Source organism: Mobula birostris, chromosome 15 (genome assembly GCF_030028105.1).
Source record: "Mobula birostris isolate sMobBir1 chromosome 15, sMobBir1.hap1, whole genome shotgun sequence".
Taxonomy (NCBI): domain Eukaryota; kingdom Metazoa; phylum Chordata; class Chondrichthyes; order Myliobatiformes; family Myliobatidae; genus Mobula; species Mobula birostris.
In genome coordinates this window covers 52,690,495-52,718,247 of record NC_092384.1, presented here as the reverse complement: position 1 = coordinate 52,718,247, position 27,753 = coordinate 52,690,495, and the positions used below count along the sequence as shown (strand labels likewise).

Here is a 27,753-nt window from a genome sequence, read left to right as displayed (position 1 = left end):
TGATGAACCCAAAAGAGCGCAGTGGCCGATACAGTTTGGTACCAGAGACATCACAGGAGCTCCCAGTTAGTGTTCAACTCAACCTAGTTCTGCCTTAGGGACGCCAGCTCTGGTTTTTCCTCGGGATTTACTTCCGAAGCTTCCCTATGAGTGGGTATAGCTGCAAGGCAGCAGAGGTTTGAAATCAGAATCTTTCTTTTTGATGAGATTCCAACCATGCTGATGAACCACATCTGCTCAGAACGGCTGGTTTTAAGATGGCACTAACCCACGTTTGCTCCTCCTCCTCCTGTCAGTGACCCACTAACCCACGTTTGCTCCTCCTCCTGTCAGTAACCCACTAACCCACGTTTGTTCCTTCTCCTGTCAGTAGAAATGGTTTCACTAGGCTTAGTAGCTTAGCCACGCATGAAGGCCAGGACCTGAACATGGTTGTCAGAGACTATTTGAGACACGTGCCATTGGGAGCATTTAATAGGTAGTGGGATCTTATCTCTGCTAACCCCTTCCAGGTATGACAACCTTAAGGTTTGATAAGGCACTGTTTCTTATACAGTTGTATTGTTAGTTCCGGGCAGCATCCTCACAGAAAAGATGCAAAACCTTCAGAGGATGCTGAAGATGTTTACTAAAATGATTCAAGGCTCTTCTTGGAACAGGAAATTACGAGGGAATCTGATGTTGATGTTTAATTTGTGGAGGGTGTAGGTAGACCGTCACTCTCTTGATTAGCAGAGTGCTGGGGGAAATGAAGTGAAGGTGACCGGTAAAAGGCCAACAGTAGTGTGAGGAAATATTATTCTGCACAGTGAGCAGTTACAGTCTGGATTGCACTGTTTGAGGTCAGGATATAGGCAGACTTGTTTGTAACATTCAAAATGGTTTGAATATGTATCTGTAGGGCAATGGGGAGAAAAGAGGGGACATGGGAGTAGATAGATTGTCTTTAACATTGAGCCTTTTCAGACTCAATGGGCCTGACCTCCTGTGCTGTAGCCATTCTGTTACTCTGTGATGAATTATTTTTGAAGGTCCCTGATTTCCCTTTTGGAATCTGGTCTTGCTAGAATTAAATGAGTGCATTAAGAGCTTAGGATTTCAAGTTCAATTGTCATTCAACCATACATGAATACTCATAAATACAGCCAAACGAAACAACATTTGCCAAGGTGCAAAACATCGTGCCAATAGTCATACACAACACAAGGCACGTAAAGGTAACAGGTAAATGCATAGTCATACGAGCCCCCAGGTAATACGTCCTGTAAATCGATGGTACATAGGTGTTATTGACAAGAACAAGCAGTTCTCAGCAGAGTGCAGACGAATGAACGCATACATTCACAGAATCCAGCTTGCCTTCCGCCAAGTGTACACTGGAGGGCAGCAATGATGGGTAGGGCTGGTCCCCAGAGCAGCTCTACACCACCTCCTCTCCTGGACTGCTGCGGCAGGCAAACCTGTGGCTTGAGGCCTGGTCCTTGCTACAACTGCATCCATGCAGCTCCCCCACCATCTGTATCGCCAATAAACAAGGGAAACATTGCCAATGTCCAACAGAGCCTTGCAGTCGCAAGAGAAACGTCGGGGACAATCACTCGTTGTGAGATTGCACACCGCATGTTGACTGTGATGCTGTAGGCATTAACATGGTCTGCACCAAGTCCAGCTCCTCTACCAATGAGCAGCTGGCTGATGGGGTAGACCTGTAGTGCATGAAAATCTTAATGTCCAGCATTTTCTTGCAATCATAAAAAAGACATTTTAAAAAAGATAAAAACACCTCTGGCTGGCCCCGAGAGCCCGCTGCATCTGAACGTGCTGCCGTCGTACCAGAAGTTTGGATGAAAATATAACATATCCTACTGCCTCTATTGGATATCTGTCCAGATTTTTCAATAATGGAATTTATTGTGTGATTTTTAACAATGTAAGTACGATTATCTTTCTTTAGTAGTACTATGTACTTTGTTTGTGAGTGCAATATTGCTCCAGTTTATGTACATTTAACCCTCTGTGCAGGTGGAGACACCCATGATGAACGTCATTCCAGGTGGAGCTGTTGCCAAGCCTTTCATTACACATCATAACGAATTAGACATGGATTTATACATGCGAATCGCACCAGAGCTTTACCATAAGGTACAAATCTTTTTGTTTAAGTTGAAAGCAGAAATGTGATTTTATTTGTATTATTAGCTGGTGGCTGTAGTTGCAATGTGGTATATATGGCAGCCATACACGGTCATACTAAAAGTAATTGAATAAGTAATCAGGATAGTTGATGCTGTTTGTTAGAGGAATGTTGAACAGGAGATTGGACGGCCCTACATTTCTCTGATTGTTGCTGTGGGATAACATATGCCCTTCAAAGAATGATTTTGCTGGATCACACATGAAGGATAAATGTATCATGACTTTATCATGAAAATCATGACTCTATATCTGTAGTTCACAATGTACGGTCAAAAGCAGGATATGTATGACACTGCCTTTAGACAGGCCTGTATAGTTCTAGTAATTCTGAATTATTGATGAGAAGGGATTGTAATTTGAATAGTCCATTCCAGGAGAGGATTTTGTGCTGTAAAATACAGGACACGTAGCAGGGCAGCATTGAAACCAAGTGCATATTGAACAGTGACTGAGATGTCAAGGGGAATAGTTCAGCTAGTGTGACAATTATGCAGCAGCAAAAATCTTTGTAGCTAAGAACTTGGTTTTGCACGAATGATTAATTTTATTGTTTGCAGGGTCAATTTTATACAGTCAAGTGGACTCAGTCACTCTCAAACATATTTAAACAAAATTGATGACTACAATTTATTATGAAGGATGATTTGGCTCAAAGGGTTTATGATGCTTATGATTTTTTGGATCCGGAATATCAATTATTTTGTTCTCCTTTACATTTGTGTAGCGGAAATAACATTGAACAAAAAGAAAACTTGGGGACTTCCGGTAGAGCTCATGGAGTGAAGTCGTGTTCTTGACTCGCTCCATTACCTCTGAGTTTTTTTTCTTATGATCAGCTATATTTTAACTAACCATTAAGGCATCGACTTTACAATACTTTGAAACAAATTGGGCTCTTCGATAATCGGATGTTTTTAAGGTCTGCTATGTCTAAGAATGGAAAGAATGGGAAAGACGGCAAACCTCCGGTTAGACCGAAAGGTACCGATCTTCCTCCGACTGAACCACCGGTGACTTTGAAAGCTATATCGGATCTAATTCAAAGGGAAATCTCAACCTCTATTATGGAACTGATTCGTTCGGAAATTTCAATTAATTTCCAGAAAATTGCTGATTCAATTGATAAGATACAATTATCTATTACGGAACATCAGTCGGCTATATCTAATCTTCAAAAATCCACGCAACAAAATGAACTCAAGATGGGGAAAATTGAAGAAACAATTACTATAATGAAGAAAAAACTTGACTTTCTGACCTTTTAAAAACTCTGACTTAGAATCCAGAATGCGACGGCAGAATCTTCGAATGATTGGTGTGCGTGAAGCTGTGGAATCTGACAACCCTATGAAGTTTTTTTCTCAACTTTTAAAAGATGCATTTCCTACTGTATTTCCTGACCAACCACCATTATTGGATTGGGCTCACAGAGTTCCATCATACTCGTCTAAGTCAGATAAACCTCGACATGTCATCTTACATTTTCATTACTTTCAAGACAAGGAGAAACTGTTTTGATTCGTTCGATCTAAAGGTTACATTGATTTTTCGGATCTTAATTTCCGGTTCGTGGAGGATTTCAGTAAACCAATTCGAGATCAACGGGTTCGTTACAGATCTGTGATGTCGGAACTCTACAAGATGGATTTAAAACCAGCGCTGCTTTACCCAGCACGTCTAAGGATCCGTACGTTGGATGGAGCCCTCTGTTTTTTTGAATCTCCATCGGATGCCCAGAGTTATCTGGATCAATTTTCACCTTCAACATCTTAATCGTAATTTTTAACTATCTCCATTTGATCGGAGGTTGTGAATCTGTCGGCCTTAATTTTTTTTGCCTTATATGGGCTGAAAAGTTTATTTTTGATTAATTAATATGGTTGCTAAACTTCCTTTCTATCTGCGTCATTCCTTTCTTTTTCCCAGGGGATTCTGGGTGATTATTCCCTCAACGTCATTCCACGTATTTCCTTTGAGGCCTTAAATTTTGTAGTTTTTAAATTTTTTTTGTAGGTTTTCATAGCTAGTTTATGTTAATATTTTCATTTTTTTTGTTCATAGGGTCTAGGGTTTGTTGCAGTTTTTATATTTTCTAGCTTTTTCTTTTTTATATTAAGTGTTTGTTTTAATTGATTTACTTTTTTTATTTTACTGTTTTATAACTAGCTGATCTTTTTTATATTTACACTTTTTTTTTAGGGAGCGTCTATCGGAAGTCATGGGGGTAGTTTTAGTGCTTCTTTCTGGCTGGTCTGTTTTAGATTTAGCCTTGGGATCATGGGATGGAGGGTGGTGGGAGGGGCTTCACGTTTTAGTTTCTTTCTTCTTGGGCTATGTACACTATTGAAGTATTGGTTGCGTTTTCCTTCCCGGTATCTCTTATTTGTTCTGTTCCCTTTCCGGGTTCGTGGGTCGAGCCTATCGTCAATCCTCCTTGTTGCGGGTTGACCTTAGGGTTTATGGAGTCTATTATTAATTTTGTCTCCTGGAATACTAATGGTCTTAACCATCCTATTAAAAGGAAAAAAGTTTTTAAAGTGTTCCGGAGACTTAAAGCACAAATTCTATTTTTACAAGAGACCTATGTGCGGAGGGGGGACAGACTACGTTTTTTTAAATTCTGGAAGGAACAACAGTTTCATTCGAACTCTAACGCTAAGATTCGAGGCGTCTCTATTTTTATAGACTCCTCAGTTACTTTTATACAACATGATATTATCTCTGGTCCGAATGGTAGATTTCTACTGGTTAGTGGTCTACTATTTAATAAAAAGATAGTTTTGGTTAATGTTTATGCTCCCAATATGGACTATCCGGAATTTTATAAATCATTATTCAATCAGTTCCTGAATTTGAATGAGTTTTCATTGATCTGGGGCGGAGATCTTAATACCTGTTTATCTCCAGCTTTGGACCGTTTGGCTCCTCTATGGACCTTACCTAATAAATCTGCAACTTTGATTAATTCATTCCTCTCTGATTCTGGGTCGACGGACATTTGGCGTTTTTTGCATCCTCAGGAAAAAGATTTTTCTTTTTTTTCACATGTTCACCATTCCTATTCAAGAATTGATTATTTTTTTATTGACTCTCGTCTTATTTCTTCAGTGATTAAATGTGATTATGACTCTATAACCATTTCGGATCATGCTCCACTTCAGCTTTCTATTAAAATTCAGGCCAATACACAAAATAATAGACAATGGCGTTTTAATTCGCTGTTGCTTCAGGATTCGGACTTTGTTAAATTTATGAATGAACAAATTGATCTTTTTTTTACAATCAACTATACAGAGGATATTTCTGTGAACATTCTTTGGGATACTTTAAAGCTTATATTCCTGGTCAGATTATCTCTTATTCTGCTGCTTTGAGGAAGAAGCTGAAGCAGGAGGAGTTGGTAATTGTGGACAAGATTAAGGAAATTGATAAGAAATATGTTACAGCTCCCTCTGAGGAGTTATATAAACAAAGAACTGAACTTCAAATGGAACACAGTTTATTACTTTCGTCCTCGATTGTAAACCAATTAAAGAAAACGAAGTGAATTTTATGTACGCAGTGACAAAATTGGCAAACTGTTGGCTAACCAATTGAAGTCTAACTATGCTACATGTCAAATTAATCAGATTTATAATCAAAATGATCGACTGATACTTGATCATGCGGGGATTAATCAAACCTTCTTTGATTTTTATTCTTCCTTATATCAATCAGAGTCTCCTCGAGACTCTAAATATATGAATGATTTTTTTAGATAACCTAGATTTCCCTGAGATTTCACAGGATATGTCTTCTACGCTAGATACTCCCATTACCACTGATGAGATTAAGAATGTTATTTCCTCTATGAACCTGGGGAAAGCTCCTGGCCCTGATGGGTTTACCGCAGAATTTTATAAATGTTTTGCACCTTCGTTAATCCCTTGGTTCTGTAGGGTTTTCGAGGCTTCATTAAAACTTGGTAAACTTCCCGAATCTTTCAATAGAGCGTCAATCTCTCTAATATTAAAGAAGGATAAAGATCCTGCTTAATGTGCATCTTATAGACCAATATCTCTATTAAATATTGATTCTAAAATTTTTTCTAAGTTATTAGCAAACAGATTAGAAAAAGTACTTCCTTTTATTATTTCGGAAGACCAAACGAGTTTTATTAAAGGTCGTTACTCTTTTTATAACATTCGCACACTGTTAAATATTGTTTATACCCCCTCACAAAATGTTCCTGAGTGTGTTATCTCTTGAGATGCTGAGAAAGCTTTTGATAGAGTAGAATGGCTTTACTTATTTAAAGTGCTTGAAATGTTTAATTTTAGCTCGAAATTTATATCCTGGATCAAATTGTTATATCATACTCCTGTGGCCTCGGTCCGTACTAACTCTTTAAGCTCACCTTTTTTCCCTCTTTTTCGAGGTACTCGACAAGGTTGTCCTCTTAGTCCTTTATTATTTGATATTGCATTAGAACCTCTTGCAATTGCCATTCGAGAATCTCCAAATATTACTGGGATAACTCGGGGCTTAAAGTCCCATAAAATATCACTCTATGCTGATGACTTACTTTTATATATTTCTAATCCTCAAAAATCCATCCCTGCTGTTTTAGAGTTATTAGCACAATTTAGTCTTTTTTCAGGTTGTAAATTAAATCTTAGTAAGAGTGAACTTTTCCCGATTAATAAACAACTTCCCTTATATCATAACTTTCCGCTTAAATTGATTAATAATTATTTTTCATATCTTGGGATTAAAATTACTTGTAAACACAAAGATTTATTTAAGATTAACTTTTTACCCTTAATTGACCAAATTATTCAAATTTCATCTAAATGGTTTCCTTTATATTTAACTTTGATTGGTTGTATTAATGCAGTTAAGATGTTTTTTCTGCCAAAATTTTTATATATATTTCAGGCATTACCGATTTTTGTTCCAAAATCTTTTTTTGATAAAGTTGACTCAAAAATTTCTTCATTTATTTGGCAAAATAAAAACCCGAGACTGGGTAAAATACATTTACAGAAAGCTAAGAGAGATGGAGGTTTAGCATTACCTAACTTTAGGTTCTATTATTGGGCAATTAATATTCGACATATGAAATTTTGGTTACTTGACCAGGATATACTATCCATTCCCAAATGGGTAGCATTGGAATTACAATCTGTTCAGGGCTATACACTTGGCTCTATTTTAGGTTCCTCTCTTCCTTTTGATTTGAAACGCCTCAAACAGGTATCTAACCCGATAGTTAAATATACCTTACGTATTTGGTTTCAATTCAGAAAATTTTTTGATCTTAACCAATGTGGGCTATCGATTCCTACTTTAGGTAACATATTTTTTCCTCCCTCTTTTACGGATCGTGCTTTTCAAATTTGGAAGACTAAGGGTATTTCACGGTTTTTGGATTTATTTTTAGATGGTTCCCTTATGTCTTTTGAACAATTATCTAATAAATATAATTTATCAAGAATACATTTTTTTAGATATCTACAAGTTAGAAATTTCCTAAGTACTATACTTTCTTCCTTTCCAATGCTTCCTCCTACATACATTTTAGATACTATAATTAACCTTAATCCATGTCAGAAAGGTGCATCGGCTATGATTTATAATATTATTATGAAACTTAGGAAAGTTCCATTTGATAAGATTAGGGTAGATTGGGAACTGGAATTGAGTTCTATCATTTCCGTGGATGACTGGGGGCAGATTTTACAATTAGTCAATACTTCCTCTATCTGTGCTAAACATTCCCTAATTCAATTTAAAGTTGTTCATAGAGCACATATGTCCAAAGATAAATTAGCTCGCTTTTATTCTCATATTAATCCTTTTTGTGATAGATGTCTGGGGCAGATAGCCTCTTTAACTCATATGTTTTGGTCTTGTCCTACTCTGGAAACTTTTTGGAGAGACATTTTTAATATTATCTCAAAGGTATTGAATATAGATATCTCTCCTCACCCTATTACTGCTATCTTTGGACTACCTAAAATTTCCAGTAATCTTTCTCATTCAGCCCGTAGAATGATTGCATTTCTTACTTTAATGGTGAAAAGATGTATCTTACAACATTGGAAAGAGCTTAATGCTCCAACCACCTTTTTTTGGTTTTCTCAGATGATATTATGCTTGAATTTAGAGAAAATTAGAAGTAATCTTTATGATTCCTCACTTAAATTTGAACAGACCTGGAGATCTTTTATTCAATATTTTCATTTAATGTAATTTTTTTTTCTCTTTTTTGCTCCATATTTATATGCTCTTCTTGTTTTTTTACTGTTTTTAATGGAGGTCGGGTTTGAGGACGTGATTTTAAGTTCTTTAACTCTACTTGGTTCCAAGTTAGCCCATTGCTTTGCTTTGCTTTTAGTTTAGTTGCACGGTGGGGTTTTTTTTGGGGGGGGGGGTTCCTTTTCTCTATTGAGACATATATATAAAAATTAGTATACTATTATGTTACCTTAGTATGTTATGTTTAAATTACATTGTATCACTTTTTTTCTGTATTAATATCTCCTGTAATTTTATTATATTCTAACAGTGTATTAGTGCCTATATGGCTTACCTTTTTGTATACTTATTCAATAAAAAGATTTAAAAAGAAAGAAAAAAGAAAACTTTGTGACTCCTGGGGTGGGGGGTGTATTTCATTAAGTTTGTTATCTTGCTCTACTTACTGAATTTGTCTGCAGTGATCCATGTGTTCAGATTAAAGGAAAGGAACAACTTGGCTGGCCGGGTTAAATACAAGCTGTGACCTTTTGTTCTGTACGTAACTGCAGCAAAATGACTCCCCTTTTGACCCGTTGGGGTGATATATAAACCTGATCCTGTCTTGGCACCATGTTCTGAGGTTGTAAGAATAATATATTGTTCATTGAAGCAGAAAAATGATTTCAAGTAAAAATTCAACCAGGATGAATTATCCAGGATGTTCAAAGGTTCTGGTACGAGTGAGTGCTTGAGTTAAAGATGTGCTGTCTAGGTGGCCCTTGGAGTTTTTTTGGATTGTCAACCGTGAAACCTACATAAAAAGGATCTTGTTTCCCCTTCCTAGATTACATGCACAAGGTGAGGGTGAATGCTCTGACTGAGAAATTAGTTCTACTTGAATAAAGGCTGCTATTCCTTTGCAAATTATGATTTGTGCAAAAGTGAGAAATAGTTTATGATGAAAATTATGTTCATAGTTGCTGATCATTGTCTAAATTTATAAATCTAACTTACATGTTACTTGACTTTTATTTCTACCTTTATGCAAACACATAATTGGAATATAAAATTTTTATTTTGTATATCTTTCACTGCATGAGGTTTTGCACGGGTTTTCCAGCTTATTGCTATTAAAATGTTGCAGCAAATTAGCTAGTACAAGAATTTGTTTACAGCTTTGAATATGTATGCATAGCCAGCCAGTGGTGCATAGCCAATATATATATTAATAATTTGTAAAGCCTTTAGACATAGGAAAATTAATATTATACACGGTTTGTAAGTCTGTATTTAGTTTGAGAATTTTATTATTTTATTATTATCAATAATGGAATATTATTCAGATGTAAAAGCAAATTATTCCCTAAGTTGTATGAAATGGAAAAAAAATTAATTATAGAATTTTATTTTCTTAAATTAAGAGTGGCTTGTAATTCATTTTGCTGTTTGACGAAAATGTAATATTTAGATAGGTTTGAATTGAAAATGAAGAAATACATTTGGAAAGAAAGGTTCATCTTCTGAAAATTAATAAGTAAATTTGAAATACTCAAATTGTGTTCTGTTCAAACTTACTTGTAGGAAGACAACTGGTTGTGTAAGAATGCAGTGTTGTAAAATATGTTGCTTTTCATATAAGTATACAGAATCTGTGACTAGAATTTATAAAGTAGGAGCTATTACCTTACTTGTGGAACACAATAATTTCACTCACCTGTTCTATGATCCAAGGATAAAAAAATAGTATTTTTACTTTACAGATGCTGGTGGTGGGAGGTATTGACAGGGTGTATGAAATTGGCCGCCAGTTTAGAAATGAAGGTATTGATCTCACTCACAATCCAGAATTTACCACTTGCGAGTTTTACATGGCATATGCGGATTATAATGACCTGATGGAAATCACTGAGAAGCTTCTTTCAGGTTAGTAATATGATTCTTAGTCTTGAACAAATGGATTCCAGTTTATGTCATAGATTCATTGTAGATATTAAAAATCTTAAGAACAATGATTCCAGATTCTTTCCTCTCCACCCACCTGGCATCTGCTATCACCTTCCAGCTGTCCTCCTTCCCCTCCCCACAGTGTCTTCTCTCTTTCTTTCCAGTCCTGAAGAAGGCTCTTGGCCTGAAATGTGAACTGTTCGTTCATTTCTGTGGATGCTGCTGGACCTGCTGACTTCCTCCAGCATTCTGTTATTTTCTTTGTGATATTATTTTAGTTTGTTTCCCCTCTCTTATTGTCTTGAAGGGGATGCTCTCAAATAATTTCATTGGCCCTAGCTTGTGCGATCATTTTATCAGAGTGATGATATTCGTGTATCTTAGATCTTTTGATTCTGAAGAAGGTTCATGAAGTTTTAGAACACCTGGTCATCAGTTGTTGGCCATAACTGTACTCTTCCAGCAGGAAATGTTGCAAAAATTATTGGCAACTCTGGCATATGTTTTTATTTCATCTTCCTTTCTTCAATAGGAAATCTATGGTCTTGCCAACGTGGCTAACCTGGTACTGAACAGTTTGTAGTCTACTATCTTTTTGGAATACAAATTGTGAAGTTTTTCTTTTACAGGTATGGTTAGGAGCATAACAGGTAGCTACAAGATTACGTACCACCCTGAAGGACCGGAAGGCCAAAGTTATGAAATTGATTTTACACCACCGTTCAAGCGCCTGAGCTTGACAGCAGATTTGGAGAAAATTCTGGGAGAAAAATTTCCATCTCCTGATCAATATGATACTGAAGGTAAGAGTGAGGCATTCTTATTACTGGTTTTAATCAAAGATCTAAATGGACTGGAGGTTGTGAAAAGTACTTTTATATTCTGCTCATTAAAGTCCAATCTTTGTGATTGATCACACAGTCCCCTACTAACATTTCTCAATTCTTCAGCTACTTGAGAATGCCCAGTTATGAACCCAGCTTTATTCGGAGGATCTCGGCCTGTCCATGCAAAGTTCCTGCTGGAGTTTCCCAGGAATCTGCCCTTTTATGCCTCCTCCTTCGAACTGATCCTCGGTGATCTCATTCAGAGTCACTGGAAGCTGAATGTCATGATTGGCACAAAGGCATCATGTTCACTACTGAGTTTTTGCACTAGGTTATTGCTCCCTCTCCCCCCCAATTTATTGCATACTGCCTGACAACTGAGTTATCTGGATGGGGGGGGTGGGAGTTTACTCTTATCCCAAGACCGAATGTCAGTGGAACCAAATGCTATCAAAGTATGTGTGAAACCAGGTCGGCCTGATTCTGAGAAGGGATCACTGATTAAGTTCAGAACTCCCATTCAAGATGGTGGGGCCTACAGGAAGGTGCCATGGAGGCCCAGTCATTGGGTATATTTAAAGTGGAGCTTAGCAGGTTCTTGATTAGTAAAGGCTTCAAAGGTTACGGGGCGAAAGCAGAAGAATGGGGTTGAGAGGGATAATAATCAGTTATTATGGAATGACAAACAGACTCAATGGGCTGAATGGCCTAATTCTGCTCCTATGCCTTATGGTCTTGTGGTCTACAATGCGTAAATTCAGGACTAGAATCAAAAGATTCTTGTGCTAATGGAATTAAAGGAAAAAGGGATGAACCAGGAAACAGAAGTATAAGGGGTTTTCTGTGGTATATTTGAACAGTGTTGGAGATTTGAGAGTAGCCTGGCCCATTATTTCTGTATTCTTCTGTAAACTATTGTTTATAGTTTATACTAAAGTAATCATTTGTAAGTCAAATGCCCACATGAACAATAGAACCTTGGACATTGCCAGTAAGAACTTAACCCTAGCTCTGTGGCGATTGGAACTTTGATCAGACAGTTTCATTAACGATTAATTTGTTGCATAACATGTCAAACGAATGCACACTTAAAAACATAAGAAGCAGGAACAGGACGTAAAGGCCCTTTGATCTCCATTTCTCTTCAATAAAGTCATGGCTGTGATCTTGGCCTCATACCTACTTTTTTACCTGTTGTCTGTAAGCATTGAGTCCACAGTAGTCCAAGAATCTGTCTTGAGTACATTCAATGACCCAACCTCCAGAGTTTTAAAGTATTCCAAAGAATCTTGAACCCTTGAGAGAAAACATTTCTTCCTAATATCACAGAATCAGAATCCGGTTTTGTTAATCACAGACATGTTAATCATGATAACTTGTTTTCTGGCAGCAGCACAGTGCAATACATAAAAAAGTTACTCAGTTACAATAAGAAATGTATTAAAAATAAATTGTACAAAAAGAGGGCAAAATACATGGATTCATGGATCATTCAGAAATCTGAAACCATGAATCCACGAATTTGAGATTCCGTGTAAGGAGAAAGATCCTCACAACATCTGTGTTATCAAATCACCTCAGAATCTAATTTGTTTCAATGTAATTAGCAAAAGCTTTCATTTGTGACTATATAACTTCCTTTAATAAAATAGAATTCCTGCATAGGATTTTCATTTGCATTTAAATGGACTCATTTCATTTTGTGTGAACAGAGACTCGTAAATTCTTTGACGACTTGTGTGTTCGAAAAGACGTTGAGTGTCCACCTCCAAGATCTACAGCCAGGCTTTTAGATAAGGTATTGCAAAAGTGCATTATGAAACTCTTAAGTCAATGTGCACAGTCAAGAACCTGATAATGGGGTTATAACAAAATGGTTGTGGCAAAATAGTTTGCAATTACATTACTACTTTGACATGTCATAGAGTGATAGAGAAGTCCAGCACAGAAACAGGTACTTCAGCCCATCTAGTCCATGACAAACTATTTAAAATGCCTAGTCCTGTGCTTTGTATCTGTAGATCATTTAAATTTTCCTTTTACTATGTGTTATGTTTTCCTCCCACTGTGAGCCTCACAGTTAATGTGACAAATGAGAAGTTTGTTGCACCTTTTTTAAATCAGAAATTATATCAGAATTTGTTTTCTTGTCAATAACAAGCAACTTCTATTGTAATATTTTTGAGAGATTTTGCCTCCTAATTTTAAAAATGAAGAAGCAATTTGGCTTAAAAATCATTGGTGTTTTTTTCAACAACATATGATACTCCATATTTCTGATATAAATTTTTGCTCTCTCACATAATGTATTCCTCTTGTATTTTTGTGGCTATAACTAAATTCAACACATTAAACTCGAAAGCTGGATGGATTTTACAAAGCATCTATCCCATAACTTTCACAACCCTGAAAAGGAGAGGTTTTTACAAGCTAACTTGCTCACCACACTGGTGGCCACTGGACTTACTAACTATATCTGATAATGGAGTAAACAACATATTTAAAATAAAATAGATTTTAACTTCTTATCATTTTCTTCCAGTTGGTTGGTGATTTCATGGAGGTCACTTGCATTAACCCAACGTTCATCTGTGACCATCCGCAAATCATGAGTCCATTGGCTAAATGGTAAGGTCAAAATACTAATAAAACTAGGAATAATATACACTTCTGTTTTGGCAGTGCTCACGTAATCAGAAAGTGGGAAAAGAAAATGTTTGGATATTAATTTTGGGGAGTAAACAGTTGATGTCACGTGAAGGAAACTAAAATCCTACTTTGAACATGAGCACAAGTTCTTAAGATATTTTGATAGTGAGTATTTTTCAAAAAAAGTTCTTCCAAATGTGGGATGTGCCAGAGATGATATGTTGAAGCACAATGTCGGATGGTTACTACACTTGTTAGTTCAGTGCTGTACTCAACAATGTTCTGAGAATAAACATGAGATATAGTCCCAATAACAAGTATTCACCCCCCTTGGAAGTTTTTGTGTTTTTTTTATTGTTTTACAACACTGAATCACAGTGGATTTAATTGGCTTTTTTCACACTGATCAACAAAAAAAAGCTCTTTCGTGCCAAACTAAAAACAGATATCTACAAAGTGATCTAAATTAATTATAAATATAAACCACAAAATAATTGATTGCATTAGTATTCATCCCCTTCAAGTCAGTTTTAGTAGATGCACCTTTGGCAGCAATTGCAGTCTTAAGTCTCTATCAGCTTTGCACATGTGGACGCTGCAATTTTTTCCCCTATTCTTCTTTACAAAACTACTCAAATTCTTTCAGATTGCATGGGGATTGTGGGTGAACAGCCTTTTTTAAGTCCAGCCACAAATTCTCAATTGGATTGAGGTCTGGACTCTGACTTGGCCACTCCGGGACATTAACTTTGTTGATTTTAAGCCATTCCTTTGTAGCTTTGGCTTTATGCTTGGGGTCATTGTCTTGCTGGGAAAACACATCTTCTCCCAAGTCACAGTTCTCTTGAGGACTGCATCAAGTTTTCCTCCAGGAAACTCCCTGTATTTTGCTGCATTCATTTTACCCTCTACCGTCACAAACCTTCCAGGACCTGCTGCAGTGAAGCATCCCCACAGCATGATGCAGCCACCACCATGCTTCACAGTAGACACGGTGTGTTTTTGATGATGTGCAGTGTTTGGCTTATGCCAAACATAGCGTTTAGTCTGATGGCCAAAAAACTCAATCATAGATTATAGAACCTTCTTCCAGCCAACTTCAGAGTCTCCCACATGCCTTCAGGCAAACTCCGGCGGAGATTTCATGTGAGTTTTCTTCAACTGTGACTTTCTCTTTGCCACTCTCCCATAAAGCTGCGACTGCTGAAGCACCCAGACAACAGTTGTATGCGCAATCTCTCCCATCTCAGCCACTGAAGCTTGTAACTCCTCCAGAGTTGTCATAGGTCTCTTGGTGGCCTCCCCTACTAGTTCCTTTTTTGCACAGTCATTCAGTTTGGCCTGCTCTAGTTTTGAAAGGAAGGCAAAAACTTGTAAATTGAGAGTATAAAACACATCACTATAAAAAGACTGGAACTCTTTGTTGTATTAAGACAATAAAATTATTGCTTTTTGATCTATTGCAGGCATCGATCCTTCAAGGGTTTGACAGAGCGATTTGAACTCTTTGTCATGAAAAAGGAGATTTGTAATGCATACACAGAATTGAATGATCCTGTTAAACAGAGAGAACTCTTTGAAGAACAGGCTAAGGTAACTCTTACTGTTTAGATCTAATAATGATTCTGCAAATAGATCCAATCTTTGATATTTATTAAGTTGCATGGATCTACGATGGATGATTGTAAAACTGAAATCCAAGTTCGGAGACTGCAGATACTGGAATCTGCAGCAACACGCAAGGTTCTGGAGAAATTCAGCAGGTCAGGCAGTATCTGTGGAGGGAAAGGGATTGTCGATTTTTTTTTGGGTTAAGGCCCCTCATCTGGGTTGCCAGTCCGGATGTCAAATGTCAACTGTTTATTTCCCTCCACAGAAAAGAATACCAATTAATTTAACATTTATTAACTTCAAGCAACACATCAGTTTTCATTTGATTTTATTAAAATTATTCGATTTGTCATTCTGGTTTGATTTACTGATAGAAATAGCCATTGAAGTACTTATCTATAATGTCTAACTATGTTTACATTATATTTATAACAGTAAAAGTTGCAGTCTTTTGTTTCATCTTAAATTGTGTTACAAATAAAGTGGCTTCCACTTCATTGAGACACATCAGGACCAGAATATTTTGGCTTAATTAAGTGGTTGTCGCAATGAGCCCGTTTCATGGAAATAGTTAAAAAGATGTTATAAAGACAACTACCTCTGTTTAACTGAGTAACAAATTATGTATTTAAATGAAATGCAAAATAATTTGGAACACTATCAATACCACTACAGTACTAGAAAACTGTGTCTGATTTCCCATTAGTTATTGACAGAGGTATTAAGCATGTGGTGCTGCTGGAGCTGACAGTCCCATGGGAAGATCGCTTGGAAGAGGCCTTTGAAAGGAAGCTCTCCAAGTACGCAGGACTGGTCAGCAACTGTCAGCAGGCTGGATGGAGAGCGAGGTGTCTCCCAGTGGGGGTTGGTTGTAGGGGATTCGTAGCCTGTTCTTTAGTTAGAGCCTTCAGCATTTTGGGCATCGAGGGAGAGAGGAAGAGGAGAGCCATCCGCAGTACCACCGATGCGGCAGAGAGGACCTCAAGATGGCTGTGGCTCAAAAGAGGGGAGCCATGGAGTCATAAGTAGCTAGCCATCTGGACACAAGCTGGGGTCTGATCAGCCCTGGCTGGGTCACCTGGAGGAGGTTGTATGATGTTGAAAGGCCCGAAACACCCGATGATTCCAGGAACGTCACTGAAGATGTGTCCAGAAGCATCAATAGCTGTATGTACACAGCTATGCTGCCATGTTCTTTTGATTGACTGTAAGTGAACAAAATCAGCACAAAAACCTAGCGAAGATAATGGACTGTCTTCATACAATTTTTGACAATTGCATCCTCCTTATCTTCATCTTCATTATAACATTCAAGATGATTTTCAATTCCTTCTATTTCCTCTTAGTTCCTTCGTAGTACCTCCTTGAGGTAGTGAAATTGTTTCGTTTTCACTCCCGGCCATTTCTGGCATCTCCAAGCCTGAATGCTTGAAACCACAGTGAGCAAAACAGCTATGAATTGTCTTACTATTTAGTTCTTGCCAGCTGTCAGTGACAAAAATTTTTGCTTTCTTAACATAAGCACACACAACAGGCACTATTTAAAAACTGTTTGCTCTAAGCACAGCGTGTCTGGCTGCCATGCAAGTCCATGTATCTGACGCTAGTAAGAAACTGTTTGGCACCAGTCTCCTGCCTCAATTAAGCATCATCGTGTCCCAAGTAAGAGGCTGGCCTGATTAACTGAAATCCACTGAGTTAATTATTTCTTAGCTTAGTGGGGAGAATGCATTATAAGAGTATCAGTAAACTCCATTATTAAACTGCACAGTGAGCGTATTTAGTGTTGAATGTGATCTTTTCTAGTGGCATAGGTTTGATTTACTTTAGTATTGGGAATATTATATTTTTAAAGTGATAAATTCATTGTGAAACCCACTGTTCAACTGAATATTCTTGTCTCAGTCAGGAGGGCTGTTGGTATAAACAAATGTTTAATAGGTACAACAGGAATTCTGCAGATGCTGGAAATTCAAGCAACACACATCAAAGTTGCTGGTGAACGCAGCAGGCCAGGCAGCATCTGTAGGAAGAGGTGCAGTCGATGTTTCAGGCCGAGACCCTTCGTCAGGACTAACTGAAGGAAGAGTGAGTAAGGGATTTGAAAGTTGGAGGGGGAGGGGGAGATCCAAAATGATAGGAGAAGACAGGAGGGGGAGGGATAGAGCCAAGAGCTGGACAGGTGATCGGCAAAAGGGGATACGAGAGGATCATGGGACAGGAGGTCCGGGAAGAAAGACAAGGGGCGGGGGGACCCAGAGGATGGGCAAGAGGTATATTCAGAGGGACAGAGGGAGAAAAAGGAGAGTGAGAGAAAGAATGTGTGCATAAAAATGAGTAACAGATGGGGTACGAGGGGGAGGTGGGGCCTTAGCGGAAGTTAGAGAAGTTGATGTTCATGCCATCAGGTTGGAGGCTACCCAGACGGAATATAAGGTGTTGTTCCTCCAACCTGAGTGTGGCTTCATCTTTACAGTAGAGGAGGCCGTGGATGGACATGTCAGAATGGGAATGGGATGTGGAATTAAAATGTGTGGCCACTGGGAGATCCTGCTTTCTCTGGCGGACAGAGCGTAGGTGTTCAGCAAAGCGGTCTCCCAGTCTGCGTCGGGTCTCTTGCAAAAATGCCATCCCCTTCTCGCAATTCCTCCGTCTCCGCCGCATCTGCTCTCAGGATGAGGCTTTTCATTCTAGGACGAGGGAGATGTCTTCCTTTTTTAAAGAAAGGGGCTTCCCTTCCTCCACTATCAACTCTGCTCTTAAATGCATCTCCCCCATTTCACGTACATCTGCTCTCACTCTATCCTCCCGCCACCCCACTAGGAATAGGGTTCCCCTGGTCCTCACCTACCACCCCACCAGCCTCCGGGTCCAACATATTATTCTCTGTAACTTCCGTCACCTCCAACGGGATCCCACCACTAAGCACATCTTTCCCTCCCCCCCCCCCCTCTGCATTCCGCAGGGATCGCTCCCTACACAACTCCCTTGTCCATTCGTCCCCCCCCATCCCTCCTCACTGATCTCCCTCCTGGCACTTATCCGTGTAAGCGGAACAAGTGCTACACATGCCCTTACACTTCCTCCCTTACCACCATTCAGGGCCCCAAACAGTCCTTCCAGGTGAGGCAACACTTCACCTGTGAGTCGACTGGGGTGATATACTGCGTCCGGTACTCCCGATGTGGCCTTTTATATATTGGCGAGACCTGACGCAGACTGGGAGACCGCTTTGCTGAACATCTGCGCTCTGTCCGCCAGAGAAAGCAGGATCTCCCAGTGGCCACACATTTTAATTCCACATCCCATTCCCATTCTGACATGTCCATCCACGGTCTCCTCTACTGTAAAGATGAAGCCACACTCAGGTTGGAGGAACAACACCTTATATTCCGTCTGGGTAGCCTCCAACCTGATGGCATGAACATCGACTTCTCTAACTTCCGCTAAGGCCCCACCTCCCCCTCGTACCCCATCTGTTACTCATTTTTATGCACACATTCTTTCTCTCACTCTCCTTTTTCTCCCTCTATCCCTCTGAATATACCTCTTGCCCATCCTCTGGGTCCCCCCCCCCACTGTCTTTCTTCCCGGACCTCCTGTCCCATGATCCTCTCGTATCCCCTTTTGCCTATCACCTGTCCAGCTCTTGGCTCTATCCCTCCCTCTCCTGTCTTCTCCTATCATTTTGGATCTCCCCCTCCCCCTCCAACTTTCAAATCCCTTACTCACTCTTCCTTCAGTTAGTCCTGACAAAGGGTCTCGGCCTGAAACGTCGACTGCACCTCTTCCTACAGATGCTGCCTGGCCTGCTGCGTTCACCAGCAATTTTGATGTGTGTTGCTTTAATAGGTACAAGGTTGTTTTGTAAAATGACATTCCTCTTACAGCATTTCCAATCTTCCAGATACAACATCCTTTTGCCTAATATTTCTGCATATGAAAGGGCAAAACAGTCCCTTCACCTTCTTTGGCTTCCTGTTTTGCAGGCTTGGCCATGCTCGTGGTTCTGCTCTGCTGCCATGCCTTGGTGATTGCTGCAACTTGAGATTACTCCCCCTGGCTCTGTTGTTTGTATTGGAAGTTTCCAAGAGTCCAGGAGCAGTCTTAATAAATGTAATTTGCCCCCTGGTGGTTGATTGCAAAATTTGACATCCACCAATAACTTAAGGAGAAGCAAGGGAAAATCTGCAAGTGCTGGAAATCCAAACAACACACGCAGAATGCTGGAGGAACTCAATAGGCCAGGCAGCATCTAGGAAAAGAGTCCAGTTGACGTTTCTGGCCTTATTCTTTGCCGAGATGCTGTCTGGCCTGCTGACTTCGTCCAGCATTTTATGTGTGTTGCAATAATTTAAGGAGTGTGTGAATGTGGAGCACACAGAGAAAAAGAGATTACTGTGATACTCAGTGTGGAGAATAGGGAAGGTGTTTTGTGTCTAATCTCAACATCCTGTGAGGTGAACTTTCCTTGTATTTAACATCCCTACTGTGCCTGCAAACCTAAACATTGCAACTGGACCATCTGAGTAACACTTGTCATGCCTGACCCTACTTGAAACATAACGCCTCTGCTTAATTTGGTCCAGTTATCATTTGCCCTCTTCAGCACATAATTGTGACTATATTATGCATACGGATTAGATGAATATCAAGTCCTGATCTAAATTTAAAATATGTGAACCATATTGTTCTAACTACAATGGAATGAAAATCAAAATTATTTTGCTTTATTGGCAATTTGGTTGACAATAAACATTATTGAAGGATTCAATTTCTTTTGAGTTGCAAGATAATCCTGTTTAATTCAGTAGAAATACTGAAACATTTAAAATTTGAATCTTTTGAGTGGAATACATTGTGTTTTAATGTTACTGCAGGCTAAAGCTGCTGGTGATGATGAAGCCATGTTTATTGATGACAACTTCTGTACGGCTTTGGAGTATGGACTTCCTCCCACAGCTGGATGGGGCATGGGCATAGATAGACTCACCATGTTCTTGACAAATTCCAATAATATCAAGGTAAATTAATTTTTTTAAATCAATAAAATAAAGCTCTTGTGTTTTTTGTCACTTATTTCCAAAGTAAGTAGATCTGCACCAAGTCACTTCTACTGCCATTTTCAAAATTTCAGAGCGGTTTGTCCAACATTATTCAAGCATCCCAAAGCCCAAGCTGCATATTATATTGGAGTTTTAAAAAGCAAGTTCTATGTAGTGTTCTGTACACATCCATTAGTTCACCATTGACATTTTGTTTTAACATTGCTCCTCTTTCATATTTTGCTGGATGACAAGCAAGAGGCAGATATTAAATTCAAATCTTAATTTGTATCAGTTTAGTGGGCCTGAGATATGGAACAAGATAAGACTGGTAAGGCTGCTGGATAGAAATTTTTATTTATTTTTTTAATGAGATAGAGTGCAGAATAGGCCCTTCCAGCCCTTTGAGCTTCTCTGCTCAGCAACCCGTTGTTTTAACCTGAGCCTAATCACAGGATAATTTACCATGACCAATTAACCTGTCAACTGGTATGTCTTTGGAGAAAACCGCAGCACCCGGAGGAAACCTACGTGGTCACAGAAAGAACATACAAACTCTTTAAAAGTAGGGGCGGGAAATGAACCTGGGTCGCTGGTGTTAAGCTACTGTGCTGGTAAAGTAAAATCTGTATAGGCTGAGTAAGGACAAAGCTGACTTTGGTTTCTCTAGATCTTACGGTAGAGTACTGATAAATGTATCAATAGAAATGTAACCTAGCACCGGGGTGAATCCAATAAACATTAAATAACCTGATTATATATTATTTAAGTTATGAACACATTCCCTGCTTTCATGTGGGTGGTTAAAATGTCTAAATGAAATGCACAAAAATCTATGAACTGATAATGGATTCCTTTTCTTGATACACTTATTATTATTTCCCTTTTTTAAAAAAAAGTAGTCATTTTCTCTTAACAACTTTTTTCTACCCAACCTGAAGCTTTCAAATGTGTGGTTGCTTCAGTTTGATCGTTCCGTCTAGAGCTGTGTTTGATTTCTTACAGTAACTAGTTAAGATTATACATGATGTTTTTTGGCATAATTTTCCTTGATGAATCAACTTCCTCATCTGTCTTCATTGAGAGTGAACAGGAATACAGTGCTACCCATTTATTGGTGATGCCTCCTCTGCACCCACATAAACTGGGTTGATGTAACTGATCCAAGCTGATATTGGGTGTGGTGCTGTTATCAACTGAGTGATAATGGGTTGTATTATTTTCCATATTTCTTTGTGCTGGACTTGACTGTGACATACAACCTTTTTTATTGCTTATCACCAACTACCACATGGCCCTTGGTATGTTAAATTTTATTCAATGTGCTTTCAGAATATGTCAGTTTCATCTGCAGTAAAGGTGTCATTGGAATTAACTTCTTGAAGAAATTCCGCATAGGCCTGTCATCCAGATTCAATATGCCTACCTATAAATCTTCTCCAGCAGACTACTTTGTTGGAAGAGATTAATTCACAATTTATGCTGAAAATCAGCTACTAAATTCATCAATATTTGTTTTCTTTGTAAAGCTTTTAGTTTTCTCACGTATATCTTTCTTTGTTAAGTGTGTTTGGATCAGCTTTAACTCTTACTTTACTCAAGCACCTTATCAAATCCCTTAGACACAATATTGTTGTTAGTATTTAATTTTCCCCCCTCGTATATTTTTTATTATTCTTTACTCAACCAGAGTATATTTGAAATGAACTTGTATTGCTGGGAATGTTCTTACAAGTGCCTTCGATACCTGATTTCTAGTTCTTGAAAATAGTTTGTTTTTCCCATAGTCATGATTATTATTTGCACTTTAAAGGCCAATTCCAAAGCAAATTAGTCATGAAAATTGATAGAAATATTAGTATATTCCATTGAATGTGTTATACACATCTAATCGTGTTTCACATTTTCTGTCTAACTTGTTATGCTTGCTGCAACAACCATAACCAAAACGTACTTCTCAAGCTAACAAATTAAAAGCCCAAGAAATGCTGAGGTTATTCCAAACAAAGGGCTTAGGGGCGAGCAGTAACAAAGATGGTCTTTTGAATTATCAGGATAATCTCTCTAAGTCAGCCTCAGCATAAAAAAGGTGCAAAGGCAAATGAAGGAATTTATTATGTGGTTGACAAAGGTGATATCTTGTCTTTCGTGTAGTTGAAATAAATGGGTGGACTGAACTGATCAAAGGTCACTTGAAAGCTTAGCTTGTTATCAATTTTCCAGATACTTACTAAACTGCCATTTTCTGATTGACTTCTTGGCAATTTAATTTGTTCAGTTAGGTGGGCTATAAAAATACACTGCTTTTCCTCCTCTGGAGCCTGCCTGAATCCTGTTGAGCTGAGAAGGAAAACATCCTCTTTGTAAAAAGAACACTTGAGATGCCCATCGCTTTGAAAGTATGGGCTAATTTTTGTGAATCAAAGAACTTCAAACTTTTCTAGATAACTAGGTATCTAAACAGGATATTGTTAGTTTGTATTAGAATGACAGCAAGCTGGGCCACCCCTTTCCTCACAGGAACAACCTTTAAATACAGTAATACCTTTAACAACATGACATTACAATGTACAGTATATTTTTTATTACTTGAGTGGCAGTCTATTTTATGTGACTAATAAATTACTAAGTACGCTATTGACAAAATTTTTACCCAGAAAAGTGTGAGGTGGTACACTTTGGAAGGACAAACTCCAAGGCAGAGTACAAAGTAAATGGCAGGATACTTGGTAGTGTGGAGGAGCAGAGGGATCTGGGGGTACATGTCCACAGATCCCTGAAAGTTGCCTCACAGGTGGATAGGGTAGTTTAGAAAGCTTATGGCGTGTTAGCTTTCATAAGTCGAGGGATAGAGTTTAAGAGTCACGATGTAATGATGCAGTTCTATAAAACTCTGGTTAGGCCACACTTGGAGTACTGTGTCCAGTTCTGGTCGCCTCACTATAGGAAGGATGTGGAAGCATTGGAAAGGGTACAGAGTAGATTTATCAGGATGCTGCCTGGTTTAGAGAGTATGCATTATGATCAGAGATTAAGGGAGCTAGGGCTTTACTCTTTGGAGAGAAGGAGGATGAGAGGAGACATGATGGAGGTGTACAAGATAATAAGAGGAATAGATAGAGTGGATAGCCAGCGCCTCTTCCCCAGGGCACCACTGCTCAATACAAGAGGACATGGCTTTAAGGTAAGGGGTGGGAAGTTCAAGGGGGACATTAGAGGAAGGTTTTTTACTCGGAGAGTGGTTGGTGTGTGGAATGCACTGCCTGAGTCAGTGGTGGAGGCAGATACACTAGTGAAGTTTAAGAGACTACTAGACAGGTATATGGAGGAATTTAAGGTGGGGGGGTTATATGGGAAGCAGGGTTTGAGGGTTGACACAACATTGTGGGCCGAAGGGCCTGTACTGTGCAGTACTATTTTATGTACTATAACATTTTTAAGTGTTTTAGAATCCTATTAAGTCTCCTCAAGGCCACTGACTTTAACTGTTATCTGGTGTAGTCCAAGTTGTGTGCGTTTGAGGGGATGGGGGGAGAGAGAGAAGTCCTGCCCTTGAACACTGGTGTATTTTCCACATTTGACCTGTTTCAGTGGTGTTTTCTGGCAGCTGCCTGTATTAAGACCATAAGACATAGGAGCAGAGCTAGGCCATTCAGCCCATTGTCTGCTCTGCCATTTCATTATGGCCGATCCCAGATCCCATTCAACCCCATACACCTGCCCTCTCATCATATTCCTTGATACCCCGACCAATCAGGAATCTATATCAATTTCTGCTTTAAATATACCCATGGACTTGACCTCCACCACAGTCTGTGGCAGAGCATTCCACAGATTCACCATGCTATGGCTAAAAAAAAACTTGCCTGCTGAAGGTCGAGAGCATAGTTGTACACAACCACATGTGCACACAGGTAGATAGAGAACAGGATGGCAACAACATAGCATCATTGAAGCACTATTCACCAGAAAACAAACATTATACCCAATTTTTACAAGAAAGAAAGAACACAATTAGAGCAAATAATGTCAATTTTAGTGCAGAGTAGTCATATTGTTGCTTGTCTATAGTGATCGGGACTTTGCCAGTTGGTTTAAAGGAAGTAACTGTTGTTGAACCTAGCGGTGTGCAATTTCAAACTTCGGTACATCCTTCCCGATTTAGCTATATATATAAAAAAAAAGATGGCATGGCTGGATGGTGGTGATCTTTGATTCATGTTGGTTCTTGAGGGAGCTGAAATTTAAGATAGGATGTGCAGGCATTAGAGAGGATCCAGAGGAGGTTTATGAGAATTATCCTGAGAGTGAAATGGTCAATGTATGAACCGTGTTTAATGGCTTTGAGCCTGTACACACTGGAGTTTAGAAGATTGAGGAGGAATCTCATTGAAACCTGTGGAATATTAAAAGGCCCAGTACACGTGGAGAGGATGTTTCCAATTGTGGGAGATTCCAGGACCAGAGGGCACAAATTCAGAATAAAAGAACATCATTTGGAACAGAGCTGTGGAGGAATTTCTTTAGCCAGTAAGTGGTGAATCTACGGAATTCATTGCCACTGGATGCCAAGTCACTGGGTATATTTAAAATGGAGGTTGATAGGTTTTTGATTAATAAGGGAATCAAAGGTTACAGAGGAGAAGGCAGGAGATTGGGGTTGAGAAGGATAATAAATCAGCCATGATGGAATGACAGACCAGACTCGGTAGGCCTAATAGCCTTATTCTGCTCCTGTGTCTTGTGGTCTTTCAGCAGCATACCTTGGGACTGTGTTGGTCATTGACTCAAAAAAAAACTCATTCCAATGTATGTTTCGATGTACGTATGACAAATATTTTTGTGGAAGTTTGTTATAATATTTAATGACAAGCTGAACCCCTGTAATTCCCAAGAAAGTAAAGGCGCTGGGACACTTTCTTTATGATTACATCAGTACGCTGGGCCCAGGACAGGTCATCTGATATGGTACTGCTCAGGAATTAAAAGTTAATTCTGTCCACTACCGATGGTGTATGCTTAAACCACCCCCCTTCCTGAAGTCAACAAACAGCTCTTTAGTTTTGTTGATGTTGAGCAAGAAGCTCTTGTGCCACGACACAACCAAAGGACCTATAGTATTTCGCTCTGGTAAGCCGACTTGTCGCCACCTACAATTTGTCCAACAATTGCGGTGTTGTTGGAGAATTGGGAAGCAACATTGCAGCTGTGCTTTGCCACACAATCAGGTGTGTACAGAGGGTAGAGCGGGGGCTACACACTTGGCCTTGAGGTGTCTGTGTTGATGGTCAACAAAGAGGAGATGTTACCAATGATCACTGATTGATGAGATCTACCCACAAAGAAGCTGAGTATCGAGTTGCAGAGGGAGATACAGAAGCCGAGGTCTTGAAGTTTGACGATGAGTTTGGGTGGGATGATTATGAACATCTGCAGAGCTAGAGAGTCTCTCTTGAAGGATGCCTGGACGTCGGCCTCAGGCACTAAAAATTACAGGGTTGGCCAGGGGCTTGTGGTAGTTCTCAGTATCAAAGCCTGCAGAAATGATATTGAACTCGGGAGTGATGGGTGATTGCAACTTAGGCTACCCTGTCTTACTTTATAGGAATTTATATTGTTAAAAACTCTGCCACACCACAGGTGTTGAATGTCCATCTGTGGTTCCAGTTTGCTCTGAAATAGCCTTTTTCTGTTTGGAACAGCCTTCTGAAGATTGTACCTAGACTTGTATGACTCTGGGTTGCCTACTGTAAAATGGCACAAATCTAGCCCTCAGCAACTTATGAATCTCTTGGTTCATGCAGGGCTTCTGGTTAGGCCTATTGAGTTCAATGTTAAAGCATACTTTGATAGCATCAATCAATAGCCTTGGGTCTTTAAAATGATTACACTTCAAATGGCATCTGTTAATTGAATTTACCCATAAGCAGCAACATGTGAAATGTTATTATATGCAGGCCAGAAATATGTACATTTGACATTATATGTAAAATGATTTCTTACAAGATTAATATTAAAAAGGTAAATTTATTTTGTCTTTTACTTTAGGAGGTCTTGTTCTTCCCAGCAATGAAACCAGAGGACAATAAAAAGGAACGACCTGATGCTACTGAAAATGCACCTTCAGCAGATTAGAAACACTGCCATTCAATGGATCACTGAAACATGATTGCGCCATCACATGCTTAATTTTCTTAAAAATATTATGCCTTGTGACTCCAAAAGAAAGTTAAACTTCCTTGCATTTCAAGTAGGCTGACATTTTCAAGTTATTTTTGTGTTGCGATAATTTCCAATTCCTATAATTAATTTCACATTAAGAAAATGTAACAAAATTATTTGTCAGATTTAACACCTTTTATATTGATGTTTCTGTACATTTCCTAAATATGTTCCTAGAATGCAGCATTTTTTTTGCATTACAGAGAGGGATACTGTATTGATGAATCATTAAAAAATTGGAAGGAACAGTGAATTGCTCTTAATAAGTATTGCTTTTTTAAAAATTATACATTCAGATTCTTTCTAAAAAAAATCAATGCGTAATAACATCATAAAAAATAAGACATTTAATTCTTCTTCCAAGCAGACTGGATCTCTTGAGGTCAGATTGGTATTTTACACTGGATGGGCCATGCTTGTATGTATGTAGTTCTTTCACTACACTATAAGAAGAATGTGTGCTGAAAAAAAACTGCAGATGAGATTCATTAAGATGTGGCCTTGATTGGAAGACCTGTTGTTGGTTGAGAGTGGATAGGCTGAGCTTGTTTTCCCTAGTGCAAGGGAGACTGAGGAATGACCTGCTCGAGGTACATCATATGATAGGCATAGATAGGGTAAATTGTCAAAACGTTTCCCGTGTTGCAGATATCAAACAGGAGAGTTGAAATAGATAAATTGGTTTATTATTGTCACATGTACCAAGGCACAGTAGAAAATCTTGTCTTGGTGCCATTATACAAGTTTCAAGTTCAAGTTTATTGTCATTCAATGGTATACATGTACAAAGCCAAACGAAACAATTTTCCTCCAGACTATTGTTTCCCATCCTAACAATCCTTTATACAAGTTAATTCACTAAAACGGTGCATTCGGGATAGTCCAAGGTAAAACAATGTGTGCAGAATAAAGTGTTGCAGTGTGGAGAAAGTGCAGTACAGGTAGACAGTAAGGTGCAGGGTCGTATCGAGGCACACTGTAAGGTCAAGAACCTATCCTACAGTATTAAGGAACCACTCAATAGACATTTAACATTA

The 27,753-nt window shown here is 38.8% G+C and overlaps 1 protein-coding gene across 2 annotated transcripts in view; it reads left to right on the top strand.

Moving 5' to 3' along the window:
- kars1 (lysyl-tRNA synthetase 1) overlaps window positions 1–26,962 on the top strand; it is a 50,232-nt gene extending 23,270 nt beyond the window's left edge. For both annotated transcript variants that reach the window (XM_072279810.1, XM_072279809.1), the window contains 8 exons: window positions 2,023–2,142; window positions 10,179–10,341; window positions 10,992–11,165; window positions 12,902–12,987; window positions 13,732–13,817; window positions 15,305–15,431; window positions 20,330–20,473; window positions 26,543–26,962. In XM_072279810.1, the coding sequence (XP_072135911.1) occupies window positions 2,023–2,142; window positions 10,179–10,341; window positions 10,992–11,165; window positions 12,902–12,987; window positions 13,732–13,817; window positions 15,305–15,431; window positions 20,330–20,473; window positions 26,543–26,629 (987 nt within the window). In that variant the 3' untranslated portion in view covers window positions 26,630–26,962. The remainder of the gene's footprint in view (window positions 1–2,022; window positions 2,143–10,178; window positions 10,342–10,991; window positions 11,166–12,901; window positions 12,988–13,731; window positions 13,818–15,304; window positions 15,432–20,329; window positions 20,474–26,542) is intronic.
- Window positions 26,963–27,753: the final 791 nt, after the last annotated feature.